The sequence below is a fragment of the Bubalus kerabau genome, chromosome 13 (assembly GCF_029407905.1).
Source record: "Bubalus kerabau isolate K-KA32 ecotype Philippines breed swamp buffalo chromosome 13, PCC_UOA_SB_1v2, whole genome shotgun sequence".
NCBI lineage: Eukaryota > Metazoa > Chordata > Mammalia > Artiodactyla > Bovidae > Bubalus > Bubalus kerabau.
The window spans coordinates 75,480,027-75,503,229 of record NC_073636.1 but is presented as its reverse complement, the minus strand read 5'-3'; the positions used below and the strand labels follow the sequence as shown (position 1 = coordinate 75,503,229).

Here is a 23,203-nt window from a genome sequence, read left to right as displayed (position 1 = left end):
GCCACAGATTCACCATCATGTCCCTTCACTCACCTGTATGTTAGGGCCTAAGACAGAGGGAGGAAGATTGACCCTGAATGGGCCTAGCATCTGTCCATGGATCCCACTGCCTCCTGGAGGAAGACATCAAGCCTCCCGGAATGTATGGACCATCCCCCACAACAAAGAATAATTCAGTTCAAATTGTCAATAGTGCCAAGGGTGAGAAACTGTGTGCCAGGATAAGGAGCTTTTACAGGTCCCTAGATTTTAGGACTGATCAGGTGTTACATTTGATTGAGGGCAGATGATGTTGTCTTTTATTAAAGTGGTGACTACCCATGGACAAGTGTGTTTGGAAGGTGGGGCCCAAGAGCTCAGTTGGAACAGGTAGGTTGAGATGCCTCTTCGGCTCCCAAGAATCATCTGAGTCAAGTTCAGGGGAGAGGATAATACTGGGGTGTGCATTACAGAGTCTTTAGCAGAGAGATGCTATTTAAAGCTGCGGGACTAGACAAGATCCCAAGGAATGAGTATACACAGAGAAGACGTCAAGGGATTGAACACAAGGGCATGCCATCATTTAGAGGTTGGAAAGCAGGAGATCTAGCCAATGAGAGAGGAAGAGAACCCAGAAAAAGGGCTGACCCAGAGACCAAGTGAAGAAAAATTTCAGGAAGAAAAGGCATTATCCACTGAGTCCAACAAGTCAAGAGGCGGTATGAAATGAGCCCAGAGAAGTACCCACTGGATCTGGCTAAGGAAGATCACAGGTGTTAAAGAGAGTGATTTCAGTGGAGGAGTGGAGTGGGAACTAGGCTGCAAACAACTGAGGTGAGAATGGGAGACAGTGAATCTAGACTGTACTTTGGGAAGTTTTCCTGTAGTTGGGGTTGGGGAATAGAGAAATGGAACAGAACTGAGAGAGAGAGGTCCAGAGAGATTTTAAACAAGTGATATTAAGGAATGTTTGTATTCCAGTGGGAGTGGATCATTCCTGAGTGAGAAATGGGTGAGTTAGGAGAGAGGGCCCCACCCACAGGAATTTTAGGAGAAAGTTCTCTAAAGCCCTCCTTAAACTCCCACTTGACCCAGGGTGTGGATGATGATCAAAGCTGACCAAGGCCATCACCTCCACTCACCTGCAACAACCCTTTAGTCAAGTTCCTCTGCTTTGCTGGAAGATCAAATCCATCCTCCTCAGCCTGCCACTTAGACTTCTCTCATCTATCCCAGACCACCCATCCCTATTTCAACCATTCCAGAACCCCATTCCAGAACCCTCTCTGCTCAAACCACACGTTACAGTTCTGAGCCATTTCTAGTTGCCCCAAATGCTCCCTTCATTGGAAGGACTGATGCTGAAGCTGAAATTCTAATACTTTAGCCACCTGATGCAAGGAACTGACTCATTGGAAAAGACCCTGTTGCTGGGAAAGCTTGAAGGCGGAGGGAGAAGGTGACGACAGAGAGTGAGATGGTTGGATAGCACCACCGACTCAATGGACATGAGTTTAAGCAAGCTCCAGGAGTTGGTGATGGACAGGGAAGCCTGGAGTGCTGCAGTCCATGGGGTTGCAAAGAGTCATACACAACTGAGCGACTGAACTGAACTGAAATACCCTCTTGCTTTTTCTCTAATCCCAGCTTTTGCCCCTAGAGCTCATTCCAATTCCAGGGTCATCACTTACCAGCTCAGAGAGTGCAGGTGAGCTGTGTAGTTCTGTGCCAGCAGTTACCTCATTTATAAAGCGGGGGAGGCAGTGATGGCAATGGTAATGGCACCTCTAAGGTTGAGGGCAGAACCTGTCTCATAGAGTTGTGGGGTTTTTTTAAACTTATTTTATATTGGAGTATAGCTGATTAACAATGTTGTGATAGTTTCAGGTGAATAGCAAAGAGACTCAGGCATACATACATATGTATCCATTCTCTCATAGGGTTGTTTTAAGGACTGGCCTTGTTAACACACTCAAGCATGTGAAACAGTGCCCGGCATATAGTCAGTGCTGTCCTAGGAGTAATTCCTATCATCATGTATGTCCCCCGGATTTTCTTTATCCACTGCCTTACGTCTGCTTACTTAGGTGGTTGCCAGTTTCTGAACAGTGCTGCAGTTTACATTCATCTAGGTGTTCTTTTGTGCACACATAGGTGAGGGTTAGAGAGTAGGAACATGTTTAGGCTTAATGGTTAAGACAGTCCTCCTTGCACAGGAAGGAACTCTTGCTCACCCTTCCAGATTCAGTTCAAGCTCAGATGTCCTCTTGGCTGAGAAATGTTTCCTGACTTCAACCACAACATGCAGAACCACACACACACACACACACACACACACACACCGTTATTCTAGAATAAAGGGTCACACCTGCAAGTGTGATGCCACCCCCACCAGCCACAGGATCATCAACCTTATAGCTAAGGTGGACTTTCTGAGAATGGAGATGGAGTTTGGAGCCTGCGTTTTAAGCAAGTTTTGAGGGCTCTCATGCACCCAAGAATCTGAGGGCCACTGAGCGGTCCTGGAGGAAAGAAACGTCGTTCAGCTCACTTCTCTATCCCCAGGGCCCAGCACAAGGCCCGGCTCCATGTCAGAGCTCAATAAATGTTTGATGAATGAATATCAGGCTGGCCATTTCCTCAGCTATAAAATAGGAATAATTACATTATACCTTCCTAATAGGAAGGATTGAACGTTAATATTTATGAAGTGTTTTAGAACACTGCCTGGTGCATAGTAAGCTCTCTGCTGGTTACATACATACATGCAGGCATGCATACCATACATAAATCTGCTCCTCTAGGTTAAAGAATCCACATTTATTAAATACGTTCTAACAAGAAAGGAAGGTGGGAAGAGAGGGCCCAGCCCACCTCCCCTCCTCCTCGTCCTTCAGAACAGATCCACTAGTTGGGATCCAGCAGACTGGCTCATTCCCTATTGGCAGGGTCCCTGAGGGGGCCCCCACTGCAGTGCTGAAGCAGGCTTGGGAGCCCTAGTCCTCAGGGCACTTCAGGAGGTCGAAGGTCACGTAGCCCACATAGTCCACCTGATTCACTTCATTCCGGGAACTCACGCGCCAGTAGAAGTTATCCTGGCAGAAGTAAGCTTTCTCTGCAAGGGAGAAAGTGGACCAAGAGGGGTGATTCCAGCTCTCCCACACACACGGACCCAAACAGGAGTATGGTCTTCACAATCACGCTTCCTACCCTTTCAAAATCTTTCCAAGGTTTCCACTGGACATGTCTGTTCCCCACCCCACCCGGGAGATGCTGGAGGGCACAGACCTCCATGTCCAAAGCACTGGCACAGGGCCTGGCACACAGTCGATACTCAGAACAATTCATTCAACAAATCCCATTCATCCATCCAACATTCATCATGCCAAGCACTGTTAGAGACACTGGGGATACAACAGAGGGAAAATGCAGGCATGATCTCAGTCGTTTGGGTGCTTACATGTTAGTGGGGTAAGACATATGATTAACAAGCAAATGCATAAGTAAAGGAGGTTGGTTTTGACAATAGGGAAAGCAATGAAGGAAATGTAAGTGAGCAGTCGAGTGAATAGATAATGAGGGCCAAAGAAGGCCTCTCTGTAGAGGTGGCCTGAGTGCTGAGACCTGAAGGCTGAGAGGGAGGCATCCCAGTGACAATCTGGGGAAAACACCTTCCAGGCAGAGGATACAACTGGCACAAAGGCCCTAAGCTGGGAATGACCTTGATGTGTTCAAAGAACAGCCAGAGGCTGGTGTGAGTGGAGCAGAGCAAAGGGAATGACAGGAGTAGTGGGAGGGGGTGGAGAAGGGGGAGGAGAGGGGTCAGATCAGGCTTCGTTAGTGCCTTCAACCTTGCATGCCCTTCCCCTCCTAGCCCCTCCCTACTCTCAGAAAACATATTTGAAGGTATTGGACAACCAGCGTGGCTTGGACTAGGGTGTCTGCAAAGGAGGTTGTAAATATTTTGGAGGCTGAGCCAACAGCAGTTGTCCGCTGACTGGGGATGAGCAGTGGGAAAGAGAAAGAAAGGGTTAACTCCAGCTACCATCCCCATTTTACATATGGGGAAACTGAGGCTCTGTGAATAGCAGTGACTTGCCCAAAGTCACACACACACATCTATGTAATGTATTATTTATTACTGTATCCCCAGTGGCAGCATGATGCCTAGCATATTACAGGCACTTGATAAATATGGTCTAATAAAGCCTTCATACAAACCAGGTGTCCTGTGCTATGGGGGAAAGAGCTTCCAGCTGGGAGGCAGGAAATCTGGGTTCTAGTTCTCGTTGTGGCCCTGGTCCTCAAATGGTCTGGGAAAATCCCTGACTCTGCGGGGAACTCATCAATGAGGGACATTTGCCTCAGTCTCCACCGGCTTTTTCTTTCTGGCTTGAAATTTGACCAATCGCTAAGGCAGGGGCTTCCCTGGTGGCTCAGATGGTAAAGAATCTGCCTGCAATGTGGGAGACCCGGGTTCGATCCCTGGATGGGGAAGATCCCCTGGAGAAGAGAATGGCTACCCACTCCAGTTTTCTTGCCTGGAGAATTCCATGGACAGAGGAGCCTGGCGGGCTACAATCCATGGAGTCACAAAGAGTCAGACACGACTGAGCGACTAACAACACAGGGTAGGGGAACCTACTGTGGGAGGTATCTCTGGGAGGGATCCTCCCCCTGACCCTGGCTCTCAGCCCTCACCTTGGTACTGAAAGATGTCGTGCGTGCTAATAGGCACCCCGGGGAACGTCTGGTCCACGGGGGTGACGCTCTGGGGATCCACCTTCTGTGTCTTCACGTCGAACCTGCAGGACGGCACCGATGAGACAGGCGCTGAGCCGGCGGGCAGGCGGATGGCGCCCGGGCTCCCCCTGCTGGCGGTCCCCGGGAATCTCACCTCCAGAAGCTCTGCCCGCTGAACAGCAGCACCTTACCCTCAGGGCGCGGGAGGGCCCCGGTGACCTGGGCCACTTCCGGGCCCAGGCCCAACTTGTCCAGACGCCTCGGGCCTAGCACCGACGCGCCGGTGTACACCCACACTTGGCGCCCTGCCGAAGGGAGGCTCACATCGGTCTGGGGGCAGGGAGTGGGGTACACACCCCCCTTGAATGTCAAGAGGGAAAACGCAGGCACGCTCCAGGAGTGCCCGCAGTCTCTGTGCCCAAGGAGCAGAGCCCCTCAGTAGGACTGTGCCAGGGTGCTGTGAGGAGGGCTGAAATTCATCCCTGCTAAATTTGTTCAGGGCTTCCCTGGTGGCTCAGACTGTAAATAATCTGCCTGCAATGCGGGATACCCAATTCGATCCCTGGGTGGGGAAGATCCCCTGGAGAAAGAAGAAATGGCAACCCACTACAGTCTTCTTGCCTGGAGAATCCCCATGGACAGAGGAACCTGGTGGGCTACAGTCCACAGGGTCGCAAAGAGTCGGACACGACTGAGCGACCAAGCACAGCACAGGGGAGGGAGAAAGACGAAAACTAACCAGAGAAGAAGAAAATCTTCTTGGTGAGCGGATCCTCGAAGACGGAGTCCAGCTTGCGAGGCAGCGCAGGCCACGTGCTCTTGACAAGGAAGGGACCCTGCACCCGGCGGCCCCCTCCCTCAGAAAGTCTCCAGTACTTCCTGGGGATGCGAAAAGTGGGGGTGGGGGCACTGAGCCTGGAACCTACGGCCAGTGGGCGGGGAGACACAGGCAGGTCCCGCCTCCAAGCCCCCGCCCCCGACCGCGCAGCCCCGCCCCTCACCCAGCCTTGAAGAAATGCAAGCGGTTCCCAATCTGCGCGATGGCGTCGAAGATGTCCACGTTGCAGACGTCCTCCGCTGGATCCGGGGACTCCGTCGGGGCCGCAGAAGGGCCAGCCGTGGGAGGACCCGTGGGGCCAGCTGCCGGGGGCCCTGTGGGGCCAGTAGTGGGACCCTCTGAGGGGCGGGCGGTGGGAGGCCCCGTGACGCAGACCGTGGGGGGAGCGGTGGGCTGGGGTTCGGTGGTGGTAGTGGTCGGAGGCCGTGGTTCAGGCTCAGGGCGAGGACCTGAAAAGAGATACCGCGTAAGGCAATCGCTGTTCTTGCATCTCTGTGCCTTTGGAGTATCTGCTCCCCGGTGCCTACCTGGAGGTCCCTGGCGCTCTCCCCACTTCAGATGTTGAATCCTGCCTTCCCCCAACCCCGGGCTGGCAGCTTCCTTTCACACACTCACCCCCACCCCCAGGCTGGTGGGAGAGAAGCCTTTTTTGAGCTCTCAAACTGGGTGCCAAACAGTGCTGGGAGCTTTATAAACGCACATTAGCTCCTTTGATCTTCAGAAGGGGGAAAAAGAAAAAACTATGGAGCAGATTCTTTAGTATTTTCATTTCTTTGATGCGGAAACATACTAATGATAATAAGTGGTGATAATAATAAAACTATCAAACATTTATATGGTGCTTGCTATATTCCAGGCATTGTTCTAACTCACTTAAGCCTCCTAACAACCCCATGAGGCAGGTGTTAGCCCCACTTTACAGATAAGGAAGTTGAGGGGTGAAGTAACCTATCCAACGTCATCTAGTCGGATAGTGGCTGGACCGGCTTTTGAACCTATGTCCGTCTCACTCTAGAGTCCGGGCTCTTTATCGCCATCTCCAAGTCCTGACCTGGCAGCAGTTGTACCCACCAGCCTCAAGGGCTCTCAAAGATAGATATCAGAGTCCTAACTCTCCCCTCCTCCCTATTCTCGGGGTGTTCTGAGCCGGCAGAACCTAGCCCTTCCCTCTCCTCCCTCTATCCCTGCCCCACGCCCTCACCATACAGATGCTGGATGCCCTGAACATCGTCCCTATGCAGGGGGTGCTCCTCGGTGAATCTGTACATAGGGTACATGAGCGCCTCTGGCACGGAGGTGTGATCTAAGCCCAGCGCGTGGCCAAACTCGTGTGCGGCCACAAGGTACAGGCTGTATCCTGGACGAAAGAAGGGAGCCTGAGCTCGGAGCCCTGGGCCGAGCTCCCAGCCCGGGCATCCCTCCGGGTCACCACTGCCCTGGCTGAGGCCCCAGCCACGGAACCTCGGCGCCCCGCCCACCTTGATCCGGGCAGAAGCCCCACTTCTTGTCTTTGTCGAAGTTGGAGGTGGTGGCGCACCAGAGGTGCCCATCATTGCGACCCTCTCTGGTGCAGGCCGAGTATTCCTTGCCCAGGAAGGTGAAGGGGAAGACGCACAGCTCCCCCGCCGCGTTGCCCCCGGTCACCGTTGCATCGACTGGAGAGACCAGAGCCTCGGGTGAGCCAAGTGGAGGTGGGGTGTGGGGGGCAATGAAGAGCCAGGGGCGGGCCAATCGAGGAGCTAGAGAAACTGGGAGGCTTATTTTAAAAGCCCAGGGGGAGTTGTGGGGCACCGCCGACATCTGGCTAGAATAATGGGCGGGGCCTGGGGATCGCAGACCTAGGAGGAGGCTGCAAGCCTGGCTGAAAGGCCAAGCCTCCGCGGATGCGGCGGCGGCATCTGGAAGGCTGGGGGAGGAGCTGCGGTGACGGCAGGCCGAGTCAAGGCCGTCCTGAGCACCGACAGGAGCGGGAAGACAAACGGACGGGTGGAAGGGCCACGCTCGGGAACCAACGCGGAATGAGGGCGCGAGGCTGAATCAGGTAGGTGGGTCAGCGGTACCTCGGCTCGGGCAGAAGCCGTAGAGCTTGTCCTGGTCGTAGTTGGCGGTGGTGGCGCACCAGCGGTAGCCGTCGGAGCGACCATCGGAGGTACAGGCGGAGTAGGTGCGGCCCTGGAAGGTGAACGGGAAGACGCAGGGCTTGCCGTCCGCATTGCCGTCCTGGGTGTAGAGTCCTGGGAGGCCCACACGATTAACTGAAGGTGCCGCGAGTTAACTGACCCACGAGCCACCTATGTCCTCCTCCCATTTCTCGCCTCGTCTCACAGATGAGGGAACTGGGCCCAGAGAACAGGATAGGGGTTCGCAAGCCACCCTCAGCATCAGTGGCAGAGCTGGGATTAAGAGCCAGCGCTCTGGACCCTCGGGAGGGTGGGCACTCACTCTCGCTGGGGCAGAAGCCGAACTGGCGGTCGGTGTCGTAGTCGGCGGTGGTGCTGCACCAGAGCATGTCGTCGGAACGGCCGTCCGTGGTGCAGGCGGAGTAGGAGCGACCCTCGAAGGTGAAGGGGAAGTGGCAGGCGGCGCCCTTCGCGTTTCCGAAGTAGGTCGGGATCACTGCGGGAAAGGGGGACTGGGGTCAGAGGGACTGGTGATACGCGTGAGAGGAGAAGGGAGTGGGGACCGGGGCAGCTCGGGATCTCACCAACGCCTTTGCCCAGAGACCACAACTCTTCATCGTCGAAGTGGGCATCTCCCTGAATGCCTGCGCCAGGCGGAAAGGCGTGTGCCAGGAGCCCGTTCTTTCCATCGAAGGGATACCCATCTCCGTGCTCTGAAGAAGCGGGTGGAGAAGAGAGTGAGACGCGTACGGTTGCGCAGGTTGTGCACTGCCCAAGGGCGCTGGCCTAACGACGGGCTAAAATTCGGCCTAAGAGCCTCAATCCAACATTTGCTGTCCCAGTGCAGTGAGGTGTCGGTCAGGAGGGGGCGCCATAAGGGCGATCGGGCGCCAGGGCTTCGGGGACAGGCAAGAGAAATCCAGGTACAGGGCCCCCTCTCGTCTCTCTTTGATCCTCCCACCTCTGTCCCCATCTCAGATTCTCCCGATTTCCCCCTTCTTCGCGTTCTCACCTCTAACACCAAACTGGATGACAATGTCAGCTTCGGGGCCGTACACTCGAGTGAAGGTGAGCGGCGTCACCGCGCTCCAGAGCGCGAAAGCGCGGGCAAAGGCGTCGTCGATCACGTCGCGCGGCAGGTCTTCCGAGTAATTTTGGATCCTGGAGGGAAAAGGCAGGAGGATAAAGGGCAGAAGTGAGAGGCGGGAGCCGGGCCAGCAGTGCCACCCGGTGTCTCCGCGACTTCAAATACATAGCCCTGCCTGCGCTCCACGCTTTCAGCTCGAAAGCACTTTCAGACGCACTTTTCTCTTTGGAGTCAGTTGGCGAGGTCCATTTCCCCCGATGGGGGAGACGGAGGCTCTGAGGGGGAGCCACTTGCCTCGAGGCGGGCACATTCAGTGAAAGCCATGGATTGGCCTGAGACGGGATGTGTTCGCCAAGGAGCGGCGCTTGGGAACCCGCCTCTCGCCACCCTCTGCGCCCCGCTCGCCCCCGCGGGGCCCAGCAGCGCACCAGTAGGTGATGTTGTGGTGGTGCCACTTGAGGTCGCCCTCAAAGGTCTGGAATCCGCCCACGTCTGGGACGCCGCAGCGCGGGGCTCGCATGGCGTTCAGGGTGGTGCTGTCCAGCTCGCCAGTCTCGGGCAGGGACAGGCGCCGCTGGAAGCGCAGCAGAGCTCGCTGCAGGGACTGACCGTCCTCGCTCAGCTCTGCCCCAGGAGTGTAGCCATAGCGGTACAGGTATTCCTGTGGAAGGAAAGGCAGAGACGTGGCAGAGCCCCGACGCCCTTTCTCTGCCCTACTGGGCAAGGACTCCATCCCTCCCCGCTCTTGGAGACTAGCAACGAGACACTGTATCCAGTACTCGGTACCCTGGATACCAGGGCTTGTGCCCGCCCCAAGAATCTCCCCTCCATGTGGACATCCTCAGCTCCACTCCACTCCAGGATGCCCCCAGGCAGTGCCTACTTCAGGGCCCCCTAGGGTTTACCCCTGTTCACCCTCAGCCCATCGCCACTCCAGAACCCCCACGTGCTCCTTATCCATTTCCCAGTGCCCATCTAGGAAACCCTCATTAGCCTGTTTCCAGCAGTCCCTGTCCAGAATCTCCCAGGGCCTGTTCTCACTGCTCTGTCCTCCAGAGGTGCCCATCACCACCCCCCCACAACAAGCCCCAGAGTATCTCGTCTGAGACCCCGCGCCCTTCCTGGGACTCCCGGCCAGCCCTTCCCAACTCTAGATGGGGGAGTGTGCCTACCTCTGCCAGCTGCCTGTTGGTGAGGCTGGTTTGTGGTTCTCCTGGAAAGACCACCACGGTGGGCTGGCGTCGTCTGGGGGCAGCAGAGCAGCAGGCTAGCACCAGGAGCGCCAGGACCAAGGGCTGCCGGGGGCTCATGGTGAGGATAGCACTTGGTCTGGCTGCAGCTGCCCTCCTGGGGGCTTTAAAGAGGCTGTCAACTGAATCAGTGACCCCGCCCCTCTCTGACTGGCCACTTGCAAGAGCTGACTCAGGCCATGGCGTGTGTGTGTGTGTGTGTGTGTGTGTGTGTGTGTGTGTTGGGCAGTCCCAGCATGAGAAGGCAAGGAAAGGGCTTACACCACCTCCCCCCTCTCCCTCCTGCCCACAGCCCCCATTGCCAAGTCAGGCAGGACCCCAGACCCAACAGGAAACCACAGGCCCACAAGGGAAGGATTGGGTTTTGCAAACTGCAGAGCTTGTGAGAACTGCATGAGAGGGAGGGAGGGAGGCAGGGCTGGTTGGAGGACTCCCTGAACCCTCCATCGGAAGACCCCCTAGAGATCAGCCTAAGGAAAAAGGATGGAAAGTTCCCGAGACTTCTGTCTGAGCCAGACGATCCCGCTTCCTGATCAGATGGCCTCCGTGGACCCTCCTCACACTCCCAGGCTCTGCCCTCTTCTCCCTGGAAGTCTGCCTTGACTCAGCTTCCTTTCCCTGCTCCACCTGGGGGCAGAAGGAGTGGGCTCCGCTTGGTGGAAATCGGGGAATTCCATGGAGACAATTCCTGGTCTTCAACAGGCTGGATCCTTGAGAATTGCACAACGGTGGTTGGGAGGTGGGGGGAGGGCAGGTGGGGACAGTAGGAGTGTTGTGGCGTCTGGAAGCCAGCAGACATAGCCTCATTCCTTCAGTGCCTTGGGCAAATGTCTTCACCACTGTGAGTCTGTTTCTTCAGCTGTAAAACTTTACTTTACATGCATGAGAAAACTTAACTTTACCCCTTTCCCGTAGCCGGCTGGGTCCTATCATTCAGGGCTGACAGCACTCTCAGTGGTCTGCTATGTCCCAGGCCCCGGGATACTTATTGTAGCTAAAGGCAATGATGTTGGGATGGGAGAGGAGGGTTTGGGCAGAGCCTGGAGAGGTGGGATGGGGTGGGCCAAGCCTGGCACATCCAATGGCAGGGGTCCTGTTGTTGTTTAGTCACTCAGTCATGTCCAACTCTTTTGCAGCCCCATGGACTGCAGCCCACCAGGCTCCTCTGTCCATGAGATTTGCCAGGCAAGAATACTGGAGTGGGTTGCCATTTCCTTCTCCAGGGGATCTTCCCTGCCCAGGGATTGAACCTGCATCTCCTGCATTAGCAGGCAGGTTGTTTACCACTAAGCCACCAAGGAAGCCCAGGGGCCCTGTAATTATGTGTAAATATCTGTACAGCAGGCTGCTGACTACATTCTCTGTCCACTGGGTATGCACTGATATAGACTTCTCCACTTGGGGAGACAGCATGAAATTGTCTGATAGTTTGTGTGGAAGAAAAGAAAAATCTGTATCCCCCACACTGCCCAACAGTGTCAACTGAATAAATGTATGCGAAGTTCGAAAAATAAATAAATAAAAATACATTTAAAAGGGTTCTTTGTCCCTACATTGATGTGAGGATGAGATCAAACACATAAAATACCTTGGACTGTGTATGTTGCAAATATTCAAGAAATGGCTGTGATCACTTTTCATGATTTGGGCCAAAACCAGGAACCTGGGAATCGGAAGAAGGGGTGTCCTGGACTCTAATCTGCTGTGACCTTGAAACAGAGCAGGACCCGATGATCCTTGCCGCCACCCTCCCCCGCCCCCATATCCTCAGCCTGCCTTTTGTCTGTGGAAAAACTTTAGCCAAAGAATAAGTTTAACCAGAAAAGTGAGAATATGCAGAAACAAAGGAAAGCAGCCCAAGGAGACCAAATGATTGTAGTTTAGTCATTAAACATGTCAGGGACTTTTAGTTTCTTCTCAAGGGCTATAGATAATATTCTGAGCCATATCCTGTGAGCTGTCTTATAGATACTGAAACCTCCACCAGGTGAAAAGTTAACTACATGATGACCAGATGTAGCCATGACATCAGCTGCCACAGTTCCGAAAACTGGCCTCAAGAAATGGAAACAAATCGACCCTGGAACTGAAGATTAACTCTACCTCAAAACAATCAAGGTGATGCCAGTCAGACCACCAATGACCAATGTCAAGATGACTGTCAGAGTTGACTATGCTGTTTCTGCATGTAGCCCCCTCCCTCAGCCTGTAAAAGTTCTTGACTGTCAGTAGAGGGAAGTTGGTACAAACTCCAGCTCCAGTTATCACCCCTTATGCCAATAACCAGCAAATTCCTTCCCTCCCTTCTTCCCAGCCAGCCAGTGTGCGGCGAGATCTATATTTGCCTTCTTCAAAGCATTATTTGAGAAGGACGACAGCGATAATCTGAGACACTGCATTTAAAGGACTTACTATGTGCTAGGCACTTTACATGCTTATCTCAAAAATCAGCCTCTGAGATGGAGACAGTTAACTTCCTTTATAGGAAAATTGAAGCCCTGGCATTCACAATGAATGAGCAGCTGCTTTGGAGTCACACTGTTCTGGTTTTCAGTCCCAGCTCTGCCATCGCCAGGCTGTGTGACCCTGGGCAAGTCATTTCACTTCCGAACCATAATAATAATGCAGTTTTTAGAGATTTACCGTGTCGAGTCCTCTGTTAAGTTCCCCATAAGCGTCTTGTTTCATCCCCACCACTCTATGAGGTAGGTTTAATGAGTACCCCTCCCATTTTTAGAGGAGGACACTGAGGTTCAGGGTAGTTAAGGAACTTGGGTATGGCCACACAGTGAGTTAATACACAAAATCGGGACTCAAGCCTAGGGCTATTTGGTTCTGAAGCTTTTCATCTTTATTACCATTTACAGGAACTGAGATGACTAGGGGTTAGAGGGGAATTGTGGGAGATGGGAGACAAAACCAGGACCCTTCTTCCCTAATCCTTGGTGCCCACTGAAGATCAGAGAGGAGGCTCAGGTCTTTGGGGATCAGAGGTTGCAACAGAAGCCTCAGGGAAACTATATTCCAGACTTGAGAGTGTGGAATCGTCCAGCAATATAGTTTGATTTTATTTTTATTAATTAATTTATTTTTGGCTGCGCTAGGTCTTTGTCTAGTTACGACGAGCAGGCTTCCCATTGCAGTGGCTTCTCTTGTTATGCAGCACAGTCTCTAGAGACACGGGCTTCAGTAGTCACAGCACGTGGGCTCAGTAGTTACGACACATGGGTTTAGTGGTTCCACAGCATGTGGGATCTTCCCAGACCAGGGATCAAAGCTGTGTCCCCTGCATTGGCAGGTAGAATCTTAACCATTGGTCACCAGGGAAGTTCAGCAGAATGACTCTATGACTTTAGAGACGGGAAACATCGAGACCCTCCAATCCAGGGGATCTTCAGCTGGTAGCAGAGATAGACTTTAAGAGAATCCATGAGCCACTCCCAACTTGACATCAGTTGTACAAAATGCCAGATCTATGTATATATGTCACAGACTCAGATTTATACATGAGAATATAGGTTATCTTCTCAGATTTAATTTGAGGTTAGATCATTCTTTGTTTGGAGAATCTCTGTTATGCAGTGTAAGATGTTGAGTAGCACCCCCTGCTTCTACGCCATGCTGGCAGCACCTCCCCCTGCCAGTTGTGACAACCAGAAATGTTGTCAAACATTACCAAATGCCCTCTGGGTGGCTGGGAGGGGCACAGACACCCCCAGCTGAGAACTATTGATATATGTTGATTTTTTTAATGTAAAGGGTCCAGAACTTTTATCACATACTCAAGCCATTGATGATGATCCTCAAACCTGTAAGGACCATTTACTCAAGAAATATTTGTTGAGTTTCTATGGGCCAGGCGTCGTGCTAAGGTTGGGGAATACAGCAGTGGCCAAAATAGGCTTTGTCCCCAAGCTCATGGAGCTGAAAGTCCAGTAGGGAAAACTGAATGAGTAATTAGTACTGGAGCGACATATATCACAAGAAGAAGGCATATTTATCTACTCCCATATCATACAGATGAGGAAACTGAGGCCCAGGCTGGGGATTTACCTCCCTCAGGTCACAGAGCAAGCCAGGGGCAGAGTGCTGCTGCTGCTGCTAAGTTGCTTCAGTCATGTCCGACTGTGTGACCCCATAGACAGAGTGGGGAGGGGGCAAAAAGGAGTGGTAGCTAAGAGGCTTGTTCTGGAAATCAGCCGAGAAGTTCAAGTCTCTGCTCTAGCACCGATTACTGTAAGTCATTGACATAACCTGCCGGTGCCTCGGTTTACCAATCTGTAAAATGAGGGCAATAACAGTGCTTGCCTCATGCGGCTGTGAGAATCAAATGAGTTCACAGAGATAAAGTGCCTGACCCATGGTAACATGTGCTTACTGCTGTTCTAATTATGATTCCCTCCGGGCTAGCTGGCTGTTTTTACCAGCTGGGGCACAGAGAGAGGGAACCCCGCCAGGAACCCCAGAACTTATTCCTGGAGCCAATCCAACCGTCCTTTCCTCACTCCTCCCAACTTCCTCCTTTACCTCTGGGCTCCCCACCCCCACCAAGGGGAACTTGGGGGAGCTTGGTCTTCAGCACAGCAATGGCAGGAAGTGGTTCTGTCACCACATCCCTTCTCCACTTCCCCCAGCCCCTCCTTCCCCAACACCACAACAGAATTTAGCCAAGGCCCTGGGAGAGCAGGATCCACCCCTAGGTGAGCAGCCCCCCAACCCTGTTTGGAGTCAGAACTTGGACTCAAAGCCCCTCACCCATGAGGAGGCCCCATCAGGATGGGGAGGGGGCTGATCCTGGAGCCCTGAGTCACCAGCTAGATGACACAGCCCTGCAGGCTGCTATTAATAACTCCAGGCCCCCAGACAGCCTCACGAGATGAGGCTTCGCTCCCCACTTCCAGGCAGGGGGAACTCCAAGCCTGTTTCTCCCAAACATGCCCAAGAGGGGAGGGGCAGCCCTGAGAGGCCCTGGCAGGATGTGAGGAAGACATTGGTGTCTGGGACCAAGCGGGAAGGTGTGTGGACTGCAAGACGCCACTTGCCCGAGGGGAGAGCATCATTCCAGTGCCTGCCCCGCCCCCACAACAAACACACCTACCATTCTAGCTCCAGGGTGTTGGCAATTCCCATGCTGACTCGAAGAGACACTAATAATAATTACAATACCATTGTGCCTATCACCTATCTGTATTGAGCTCCTTCTATAGGAAGTCAAACCTAAACAGCATATTAAAAAAGCAGAGACATCCCTTTGCCGACAAAGGTCCATCTAGTCAAGGCTATGGTTTTTCCAGTAGTCATGTATGGATGTGAGAGTTGGACCATAAAGAAGGCTGAGTGCCGAAGAATAGATGCTTTCAAACTGTGGTGCTAGAGAAGACTCTGAGAGTCCCTTGTATTTCGAGGAGATCAAACCAGTCAATTCTAAAGGAAATCAACCCTGAATATTCACTGGAAAGACTAGATGCTAGTCCTGATGCTAGTCCTGGATGCTAGAGCTGAAGCTCCAATACTTTGGCCACCTGATGTGAAGAGCCAACTCATTGGAAAAGATCCTGATTCTAGAAAAGATCGAGGGCAGGAGGAGAAGGGTGCAATAGAGTATGGGATGGTTGGATGGCGTCACCGACTCAGTGGACATGAGTTTGAGCAACGTCAGGGAGATAGTGAAGGACAGGGAAGCCTGGTGTGCTGCAGTTCATGGGATCAAAACGAATCGGACACGACTGAGCAACTGAGCAACAACAACATAGGAAGTCAGAGAATAGACTTTGCGATCAGCCCTCCTGGACTCAAGTTCCAGCTTCTATTCCTCAGGCTGTGCAGCCTTAAGCAAGTTACTTTGTCTCTCTCTGCTTCCATTTCCTCATCTATAAAATGAGAAAGAGAACAGTCCTTACTTCAGAGTGTTGTGGAGGGATTAAGCGAGATTAGACGCTGCAAGTTTTCAGCACACGGTGGGTATGGAGGTGGGAAGAATATTAGCTCTTAGGATTCTGTCACTCCAGTGCTCTCCCCTGTACAATGAGGACTCACGATCCCAGTTAACTTCACAAATTAGGATTCAGGAGCCCATTTTACAGGTGAAGAATCTACAGGTGAAGAATCTGTGAGACTCAAGGAGTTGCCTGCACAGTTAGCAAGGAGCTGGCCTGGGACTCAACCCACATCTGACACCAGCACCCTGTTCTTTCCACCTTGCTGTGCATGCAACCCCCCCAGCCACCTCAGTCCGATGGTTCTGTCAATGCTGGAGTGGGGACACTTGACAGCTTATCCAAGTGCCTCATGGCTGATCTTCTTAACATCCTATTTGAGTTTGGGCTTGCAGAACCCCTTGGCATTCGTGAGAGGCACAGACTGGAAGCCATTTTTAAGGTGATGGACCCAAGGCCCAGAGAAGCGCTTCATGTTGCTCACCGTCACACAGCTGATGAGTGACGGAGATCCTGCCTAGGCCTTCTGACTCCACATCTCGTGCTAAGAACTGGTCACTGGATCTGGCAAGAAGGAAGTCAATGGGGGAAGCAACCTGGGGGGTGGAAGATGCCCAGGAGTCAGGCTGAAGGAGGTTAAAGCCTAGGAACCAACAGAGAGGACAGGTGTGGGTTATTTGGGCTCTGTAGGGAAAAAGAAAATGGAGTGGGGCGGGGGTGAATACAAGAGGGTAAAGAAAAGATCAAGATAGCTAGAGGAGGCAGAGGAAGAGTCAAGTGGAGTTTCCTTTAAGGTGAGTTCATGACCTTGAGAAGTGATGATACTGTGGAGAGAGCGCTGTGCGAATTGAGGGGGAAATAGGACACACTGGGACCAGTTCCTCTGGCAAGGGATTACCCACTGGCAAGTAACACTTTGCTTGGGGTCCCAGCAGAGCAGGTGCAGCCCCTAAATACACATTTAAAAGGTTGCTTGTGTTTTTTTTTTTTTAATTTTTTTGTATTTGTTTAATTAAGACTAATTTTTTTAGAGCAGACTGGGGTTCAATCCCTGGGTCGAGAAGATTCCCCTGGAGGAGGACATGGCAACCCATTCCAGTATTCTTGCCTGGAGAATCCCATGGACTGAGGAGCCTGGCGGGCTATAGTCCATAGAGTCACAAAGAGTGGACACGACTGAGTGACCGAGCTCAAGCAACTTCAGGTTCACAGGAAACTTGAAGGGGAAGCACAGACATTTTACTGTATACCCCTCCCGTCGCATTCACAGCCTCCCCTGTTGTCAACATCAGCTACTGGAGGGGTATCTTTGTTACAATCAATGAAACTTCATTGACACATCACTATCACCCAAAGTCCATAGCTTCCGGCTCACTCTTGGTGGTGCTCATTCTATGGGTCTGGTCAAAGATGCAATGACATGCATCCATCATTATGTTATCACACAGAGTAGTTTCACTACCCTAAAAATCCTCTGCGCTCCACTTATTCATCCCTTCCTGCCACAAAGATTGTTTTTGATATTTGAAGAAAAAAAAAAAAAACCTTAAAGTAGCCAGCTTGGGAAAAGTCAGATCTTTGATGGACTTCCTTATGTAGTCATTTTAGGCTTTAGTGATGTTTTTCTTTGGATTACATGGGGGAAGGGAGCCATACTCTCAGTGTTCGAAGCCTCGAAAGGTCTAAATCTGATGCTGTTCACAATGTGTGTGTTGGGGCGGGGGGCGCGGTGGGAGCTAGCTCTCAGGAAACCCCAGGTTAAACATTCAATGGTCACTCAGCTGTCCTGGCCAGATACATGCAGAACCCTGAGAAACAGAGCAGGAGAGAAAAACCCAGACAGCACACAGGGCAACTGGCAGCCTCTGTGGCCCTTTTACACACCTGGGTTACGCCTCTACTCTTGGCTGGGCACATTTTCTCAAGCGTATTTTAGTTCCCCGGTTCTCAAAGTAGTCATGGGACCAGCAGCATCAGCACCATCTGGGAACTGGTTAGAAATTCAGACCCTCACCTGCCACCCCCTACCCTCAGGACTATTGAATCAGCACCTCTGGGTGGGGCCCAGCAATTTCTGTTTTAAAAAATCTGCCAAGCAATTCCAAGGTGTGCTCAAGTTTGAGACCTCGGCTTTACTTGAGCTTCACCAAAAGTGGGAAGGGGACGGGCTTCCCTGGTGGCTCAGTGGTAAAGAATCTGTCTGCCAACACAGGAGACGTGAGTTCGATCCCTGATCTGGGAAGATCCCACACACTTTGGAGCAACTAAGCCCGTGATCCACAATTATTGAGCCTATGCTCTAGAGCCCAGGAACTGCAACTGCTTAAGCCTGAGTGCTCAGCAACAAGAGAAGCCTCCTCGATGAGAAGCGCTTGCACCCCAACTAGAGAGTAGACCTGTTGACCACAACCAGAGAAAAGCCCACACAGCAGTGAAGACCCAGCACAGCCGAATATATTAAGGGTGAGAGGGAGAGTTTTTGACCCTATTTGCAGATGAGGAAACTGAGGCTCAGAGAGATGAAGCTGCTTGCCCAAGGTCACACCCAAATTAGGTGGGAATCTAGCCCTTTATGACTGCAAAACTGATAATCCTCACCCCAGTATGATAACTAGGATCAATGTTCAAATGTTTAACAACCACCACCTCTACCACCCCGCACCAGTCAGAAGTGACTCCAGCCAAGGAACTCCAGGAGGCCCCACAGAAAGTGGGCATGCGTGTGTGACCATTCTAAACCTTTTCATTCCTGCATCTGTAGGCCTTGGGGTCTGGAGGAGAGGGCTAAGGGCTCTGAGGCACTTAAAGGATTCCATGGTATCCTTTCCCTATCCATTGGTAACATCTGTTACCAATGGGTAGGGAAATATTTCAATATTTTAACAACAGGTGCTTACCTGCTGAACCTCAGCCCTAACTACAATCCCCTTCCTAGAAGGAGAGGCTCCTTCTTTACCACCAGGGCAGAGGGCCTGGAGCTAAATTTAGCCCCCAAGAGAACACAGGTATAACAAATGTCTCCTGAGAATATCCATTCAGCAGTGCTTCTTAAATTTGGCTGCACACTGGAGTCTCTCGGGATTTTCTTTTGAACAGCAATGCTTGGGTTTCACCTCCAGAGATTCTGACTTAATTGGTCTGCGGTGAGGCCTGGGCACTGGATTTTTTTTTTTAAAGTCCCCCACGATTCTCATGTGCAGCTAGGAATTAGAACAACCCCTACAGAGCCCCCGAAACCTGTAAGAGACTCCAGATTAAGAGCCTGTAATTTGCATCAGTATTTCCCAAGGATGAGGACTTAAAAAAACAAAAACCAGATTCTCAAGAGACTCTGATTCAGTAATCAGTAGGGCCCGGAATTAGATGTCAGCAAGCTCCCCAGGTTTCTAAATCAGTGAACCCCGCAGGCTGTGGTAACTAAGAGAGGCTCAGAGATTCCACCCCTCCCCACCCCCGGCCCACCCCCAACATCGTTGAAGCAATGGAGAACATTTTGCCAGGAAGTATCCAGAACCGATTTCCGCAGCTCTTCCTTCCCCTGTACTGCGGAGACATTGCTTCAAAGCACACGCTCTGAAACGGAGCCCGAAACGCCCTCCCGGGAGAGCCGTTTTCTGGCTGCTCCGCTGCAGTGCCCTGGGCCGGCTGAGTGCCTTCCAATGCCATTAATCCCGGGATTTAGAAACACCCTTATTTAGATGCTATCTGCATATATTTGCATATCGAACTCCAGTGCTGCACCACCCTTCCCCCTGCCCCCACCCTCCCGTGGCCTGTTAGGGTAAAATAAAACTAATGTATTCACAAAGCCCGCTGAGATGTGTTCGAGCCTCACGCGGCAATGGGACTTGGATACGCCTGAAACCCGGGCGCTGGGATGGCCCCGGCTCGGCGCGGTTGCAGCGTGAAGGCCGGCGGAGAGCAAGCGTTGGAAGCGTTCTGAGGTCTGGAACCACAGCCTAGCCCCTGAGGAGAGGCGATGCGGGATATCTCCAGCGGGAAAAGACGGGGAGCCCAGTAGACAGGGCGAGAGAGCTCCGCTTTTCAGAGGGTTGGTGAGACTCCTTCCTGGCCTCAGAAGGGACCTGGCTTGGAGACCACCACCAAGGCCCTTTCAGCTCTAACCACACGCTCCATGAAAAGCCTGCCATGTGACAACAGGTGCAGTGGAAGGGGCTGGAATCTGACAGCCCTGGACTTGAATTGGGTGTAAATGACCTTTCCCTCCCTGAGCTTCAGTTTCCTCATCTTTAGAATGGGAGTAGTAAGCTCACTGAGGGCTTCCCTGGTGGCTCAGTAGTAAAGAATCTGCCTTCCAGCAAACCTGATCCAGTATCCTTCTCTAGCATTCCTCTATGGAGACAGGAGACAGGGATTAGAAAAAAAGAAATCTGCCTTCCAATGCAGGAGAAGCGAGTTGGATCATTAGGTCGGGAAGATCCCCTGGAGAAGGGAATGGCTACTCACTCCAGTGTTCTTGCCTGGAGAATCCCATGGACAGAAGAGCCTGGTGGGCTACAGTCCGTGGGGTCTCAAAGAGTCAGACATGACTTAGCGACTAAACAATAACAACAAGCTTATTACATGGTGATGGGAGTCATGTCTTTATTCGATTACACAGTAATGGACAGTCTTTCTTAGGCCCGACCTGAGGCTGAGAAGTGATCTGCTGAGTGCAAGTGCCGTTCCCGGCCCAGCGGCCCTGAGGGTTCTCCATGGCTATCCCTGCCCACAGCGGACCAGCTCCCCTTACCTCCAGCTCACTTTCCTAGTCTGGCCTCCCATTACCACTGGGAGGCTCCAGAAACCTTTTCGATGCCTTTCCTTTTTGCTTACGTTAGCCTGAACCAGTTTTGATTGTTCACAACCAAGGGCCCCAATTGACACAAGGCCCGTTGTCTTCCTTCACTTCAACCTCCTAAGCGTCTTCGACTGCAAGCACTGCCCGCCTCATTTCCAGGAGCCTCTTCTAGTGCAACGTGGTCTAAATCCACTTCTCTGCAGCCCTGCTCCTCCCTGTGGGCTCCCCTTCCTGCTTCTGTCCGCAGCACTCTCTCCTCCCTGAGCCTCCCAATTTCTAAACCATCTGCGTGTAATCCTAGGGTACTCGCCCACGCCAGTGCCATCCAAACAGTTGACAACCTGTGTAATCCTCTTAAACCCATTCCCTCTGTATCAGTCTGCGGGGGCTGTCAAAACATAGTATCACAGACTGGGGGGCTTAAACAACAGAGATTTATTTTCTCACAGTCCCGGAGGCTGGAAGTTCAAGATCAAGGTGTCGACAGGGTTGTTTCTTCTCTGAGGCCTCTGGCTTGCAGATGGCCGTCTTCTCCCTGGGTCTTCATATGGTCTTCCCTCTGTGCAACCGTGTGTCCTAATTTATTCTTCTTACAAGGGCACCGATTATATTGGATTCGTATCTGCCCTAATGACCTCGTTTTAACTTAATCACCTCTTTAAAGACCCTCTCTCCAAACACAGTCACAATTGAGGTGCTGTGGGTTAGAACTTGAAGATGTGAATGGGGGTGGGGTGCACAGTTCAGCTGGTGCCAGCCTCCTCACTGCCACTGCTCCAGCTGCAGCCCTGCCACGCCCCACCTGGTAGTACAGTAGCTCAGCCTCTCTTGTACCAGCTCCAACACTCCAGAGTCTTCTGGTGGATCAGCTCTCCCTGATCTCGATCAGAAAGCTTCCATAGCTCCCTAGGGTCTCAGGAATAAAGACTGAACTCCTTAGCCTGGCAGCTAGTCCCCTTCAGAACCTGGCTCCAGTCTGCTCTTACAGTCATCATTGCAGTTAAGGCCAGGAAAATAAGGCAGTTGTCGTCTTGTCATTTAGTCTCTAAGTCATGTCCAACTCCATGACCGCGTGGACAGTGGTCCGCCAGACTCCTCTGTCCATGGGATTTCCCAGACAAGAATACTGGAGTGGGTTGCATTTCTTTCTTCAAGAGATCTTCCCGATCCAGGGATCGAACCCACCTCTTCTGCTGGGCAGGTGGATTCTTTACCACTGAGCCTCCTGGGAAGCCCCAGTTGTTGTCTAGGATCATGATATTAAAAGTATAATTCATGGGCCTACAGCATCTGCATCCCCTGGGAGCTTGTCAGAAATGCAGACTCTCAGGCTGGGTCCCAGACCTGCTGGGTCAGAATCTGCATCACCTACCTGGACCCCAGGCCATCTGCATTCACACTGAAGCTTGATAGCTTACAGACACAAAAGGTGGAGGGAGAGGGCCTCATAGGAGTGGGGGCTGTGGTCACCTTGTTGGGTCAGAAACTTGACTTTGTCCTGACAGAACCATCCTACTCATAGGAGTCTGGGGTGCACAGCAGATGACAATTCTGAACACACAAATGAACTTGACTCTGCAAGGCTATTAAGAATGCCTAACTCACAAGTATAAACAAAGGAAAAGGTTGCCGGAGATGGCTCCCTGATGGGAAAGGCAACATTCTCATCTCTCATTTCCATTTGGCAAACATTTATGGAGGCCCTGCTGAGTGCCAGGCTGGGTGCTGGGAGTTGGGCAGATGGAATGAAAGAGGACGTGAGCTTTGTTCTGAAGGAGCTCACGAACAAGGACGGAGATGGGCCACATAGACCTGCATTCAATAATTCAATAACCAGAGTACACACCAAGGGCGCCCACCCACCCACTGCCATTGCTCTATCCCTCCAAACTCACCCTTTGGCTTCTGGGCGTTTGCACTTTCCACCCGCCCCCCGACCTCAAACCCTTCCCACGTCTCCTGTCTCTACCCTCCCCCTATGCTGTCCAACTCTTATTCATCCTTTAGATTTCAGCTGAGATGTCATTTCTTCCAGAAAAAAATGCTGCTGACCACCCAGACCTGGGAAGGGGGGTTCTTCCGTGCTCGCATGATTCCTCTCAACTCACCACTTCCCTTATTGTGGCATTTTTCATAATTCAGAGTGAATTTCCTGTTTATTCATCTATCTCTCCCCCACAGGCTGAAATCATTATGAGGGCAGGATCCTTATCTGCTGTGTTCACTATATTCACAGATATGTCTTAAACATTAAAAAAAATAGTAATAGTGGTCGGCTTTTTATTGAGCTCAGGTACTGTCCTAAATATTTCTATGAATGAATTCATTTAATCCTATGACTATGCAATATGGTGAGTACTATTATTTGTCCCATTTCACAGAGGAGGAAATAGAGACACAGAAAAAGTTAAGTAACTTTTCTAAGATATCACAGCTATTAGGTGGCAGA

General features: G+C 51.9%; 1 protein-coding gene and 1 long non-coding RNA gene across 3 annotated transcripts; one reads left to right on the top strand and one right to left on the bottom strand.

Annotated features, from left to right (window-relative positions):
- Window positions 1-2,781: 2,781 nt before the first annotated feature.
- MMP9 (matrix metallopeptidase 9) lies at window positions 2,782-10,077 on the bottom strand. The gene is made up of 13 exons (XM_055545158.1): window positions 9,940-10,077; window positions 9,196-9,428; window positions 8,693-8,841; window positions 8,265-8,393; window positions 8,003-8,176; window positions 7,621-7,794; window positions 7,039-7,215; window positions 6,762-6,917; window positions 5,724-6,009; window positions 5,462-5,601; window positions 4,877-5,027; window positions 4,681-4,784; window positions 2,782-3,094 (listed from the first exon to the last, which is right to left on the bottom strand). Exons 1-13 carry the CDS (start codon window positions 10,075-10,077, stop codon window positions 2,976-2,978), a joined length of 2,130 nt encoding a protein of 709 aa, XP_055401133.1. The 3' UTR covers window positions 2,782-2,975.
- Window positions 10,078-16,627: 6,550 nt separating this feature from the next.
- Window positions 16,628-21,496, top strand: LOC129626025 (uncharacterized). 2 transcript variants are annotated; one of them, XR_008701694.1, is made up of 4 exons: window positions 16,628-16,747; window positions 16,990-18,958; window positions 19,763-19,897; window positions 20,595-21,496. It is a non-coding gene; the product is annotated as an uncharacterized LOC129626025 (long non-coding RNA). The 2 variants fall into 2 exon arrangements; XR_008701693.1 differs by having other exon boundaries at window positions 16,643-16,747; window positions 16,985-18,958.
- Window positions 21,497-23,203: the final 1,707 nt, after the last annotated feature.

Excerpts from the sequence above, each read along its gene's own strand:
- MMP9 (XM_055545158.1), bottom strand. The coding sequence starts at position 10,077 with ATGAGCCCCCGGCAGCCCTTGGTCCTGGCGCTCCTGGTGCTAGCCTGC. Across the intron at positions 9,429-9,939 it reads CCAACAGGCAGCTGGCAGAG|GAATACCTGTACCGCTATGG; the intron begins GTAGGCACACTC and ends TTCCTTCCACAG. Across the intron at positions 5,028-5,461 it reads GAAGATTTTCTTCTTCTCTG|GGCGCCAAGTGTGGGTGTAC; the intron begins GTTAGTTTTCGT and ends TCCCTTCGGCAG.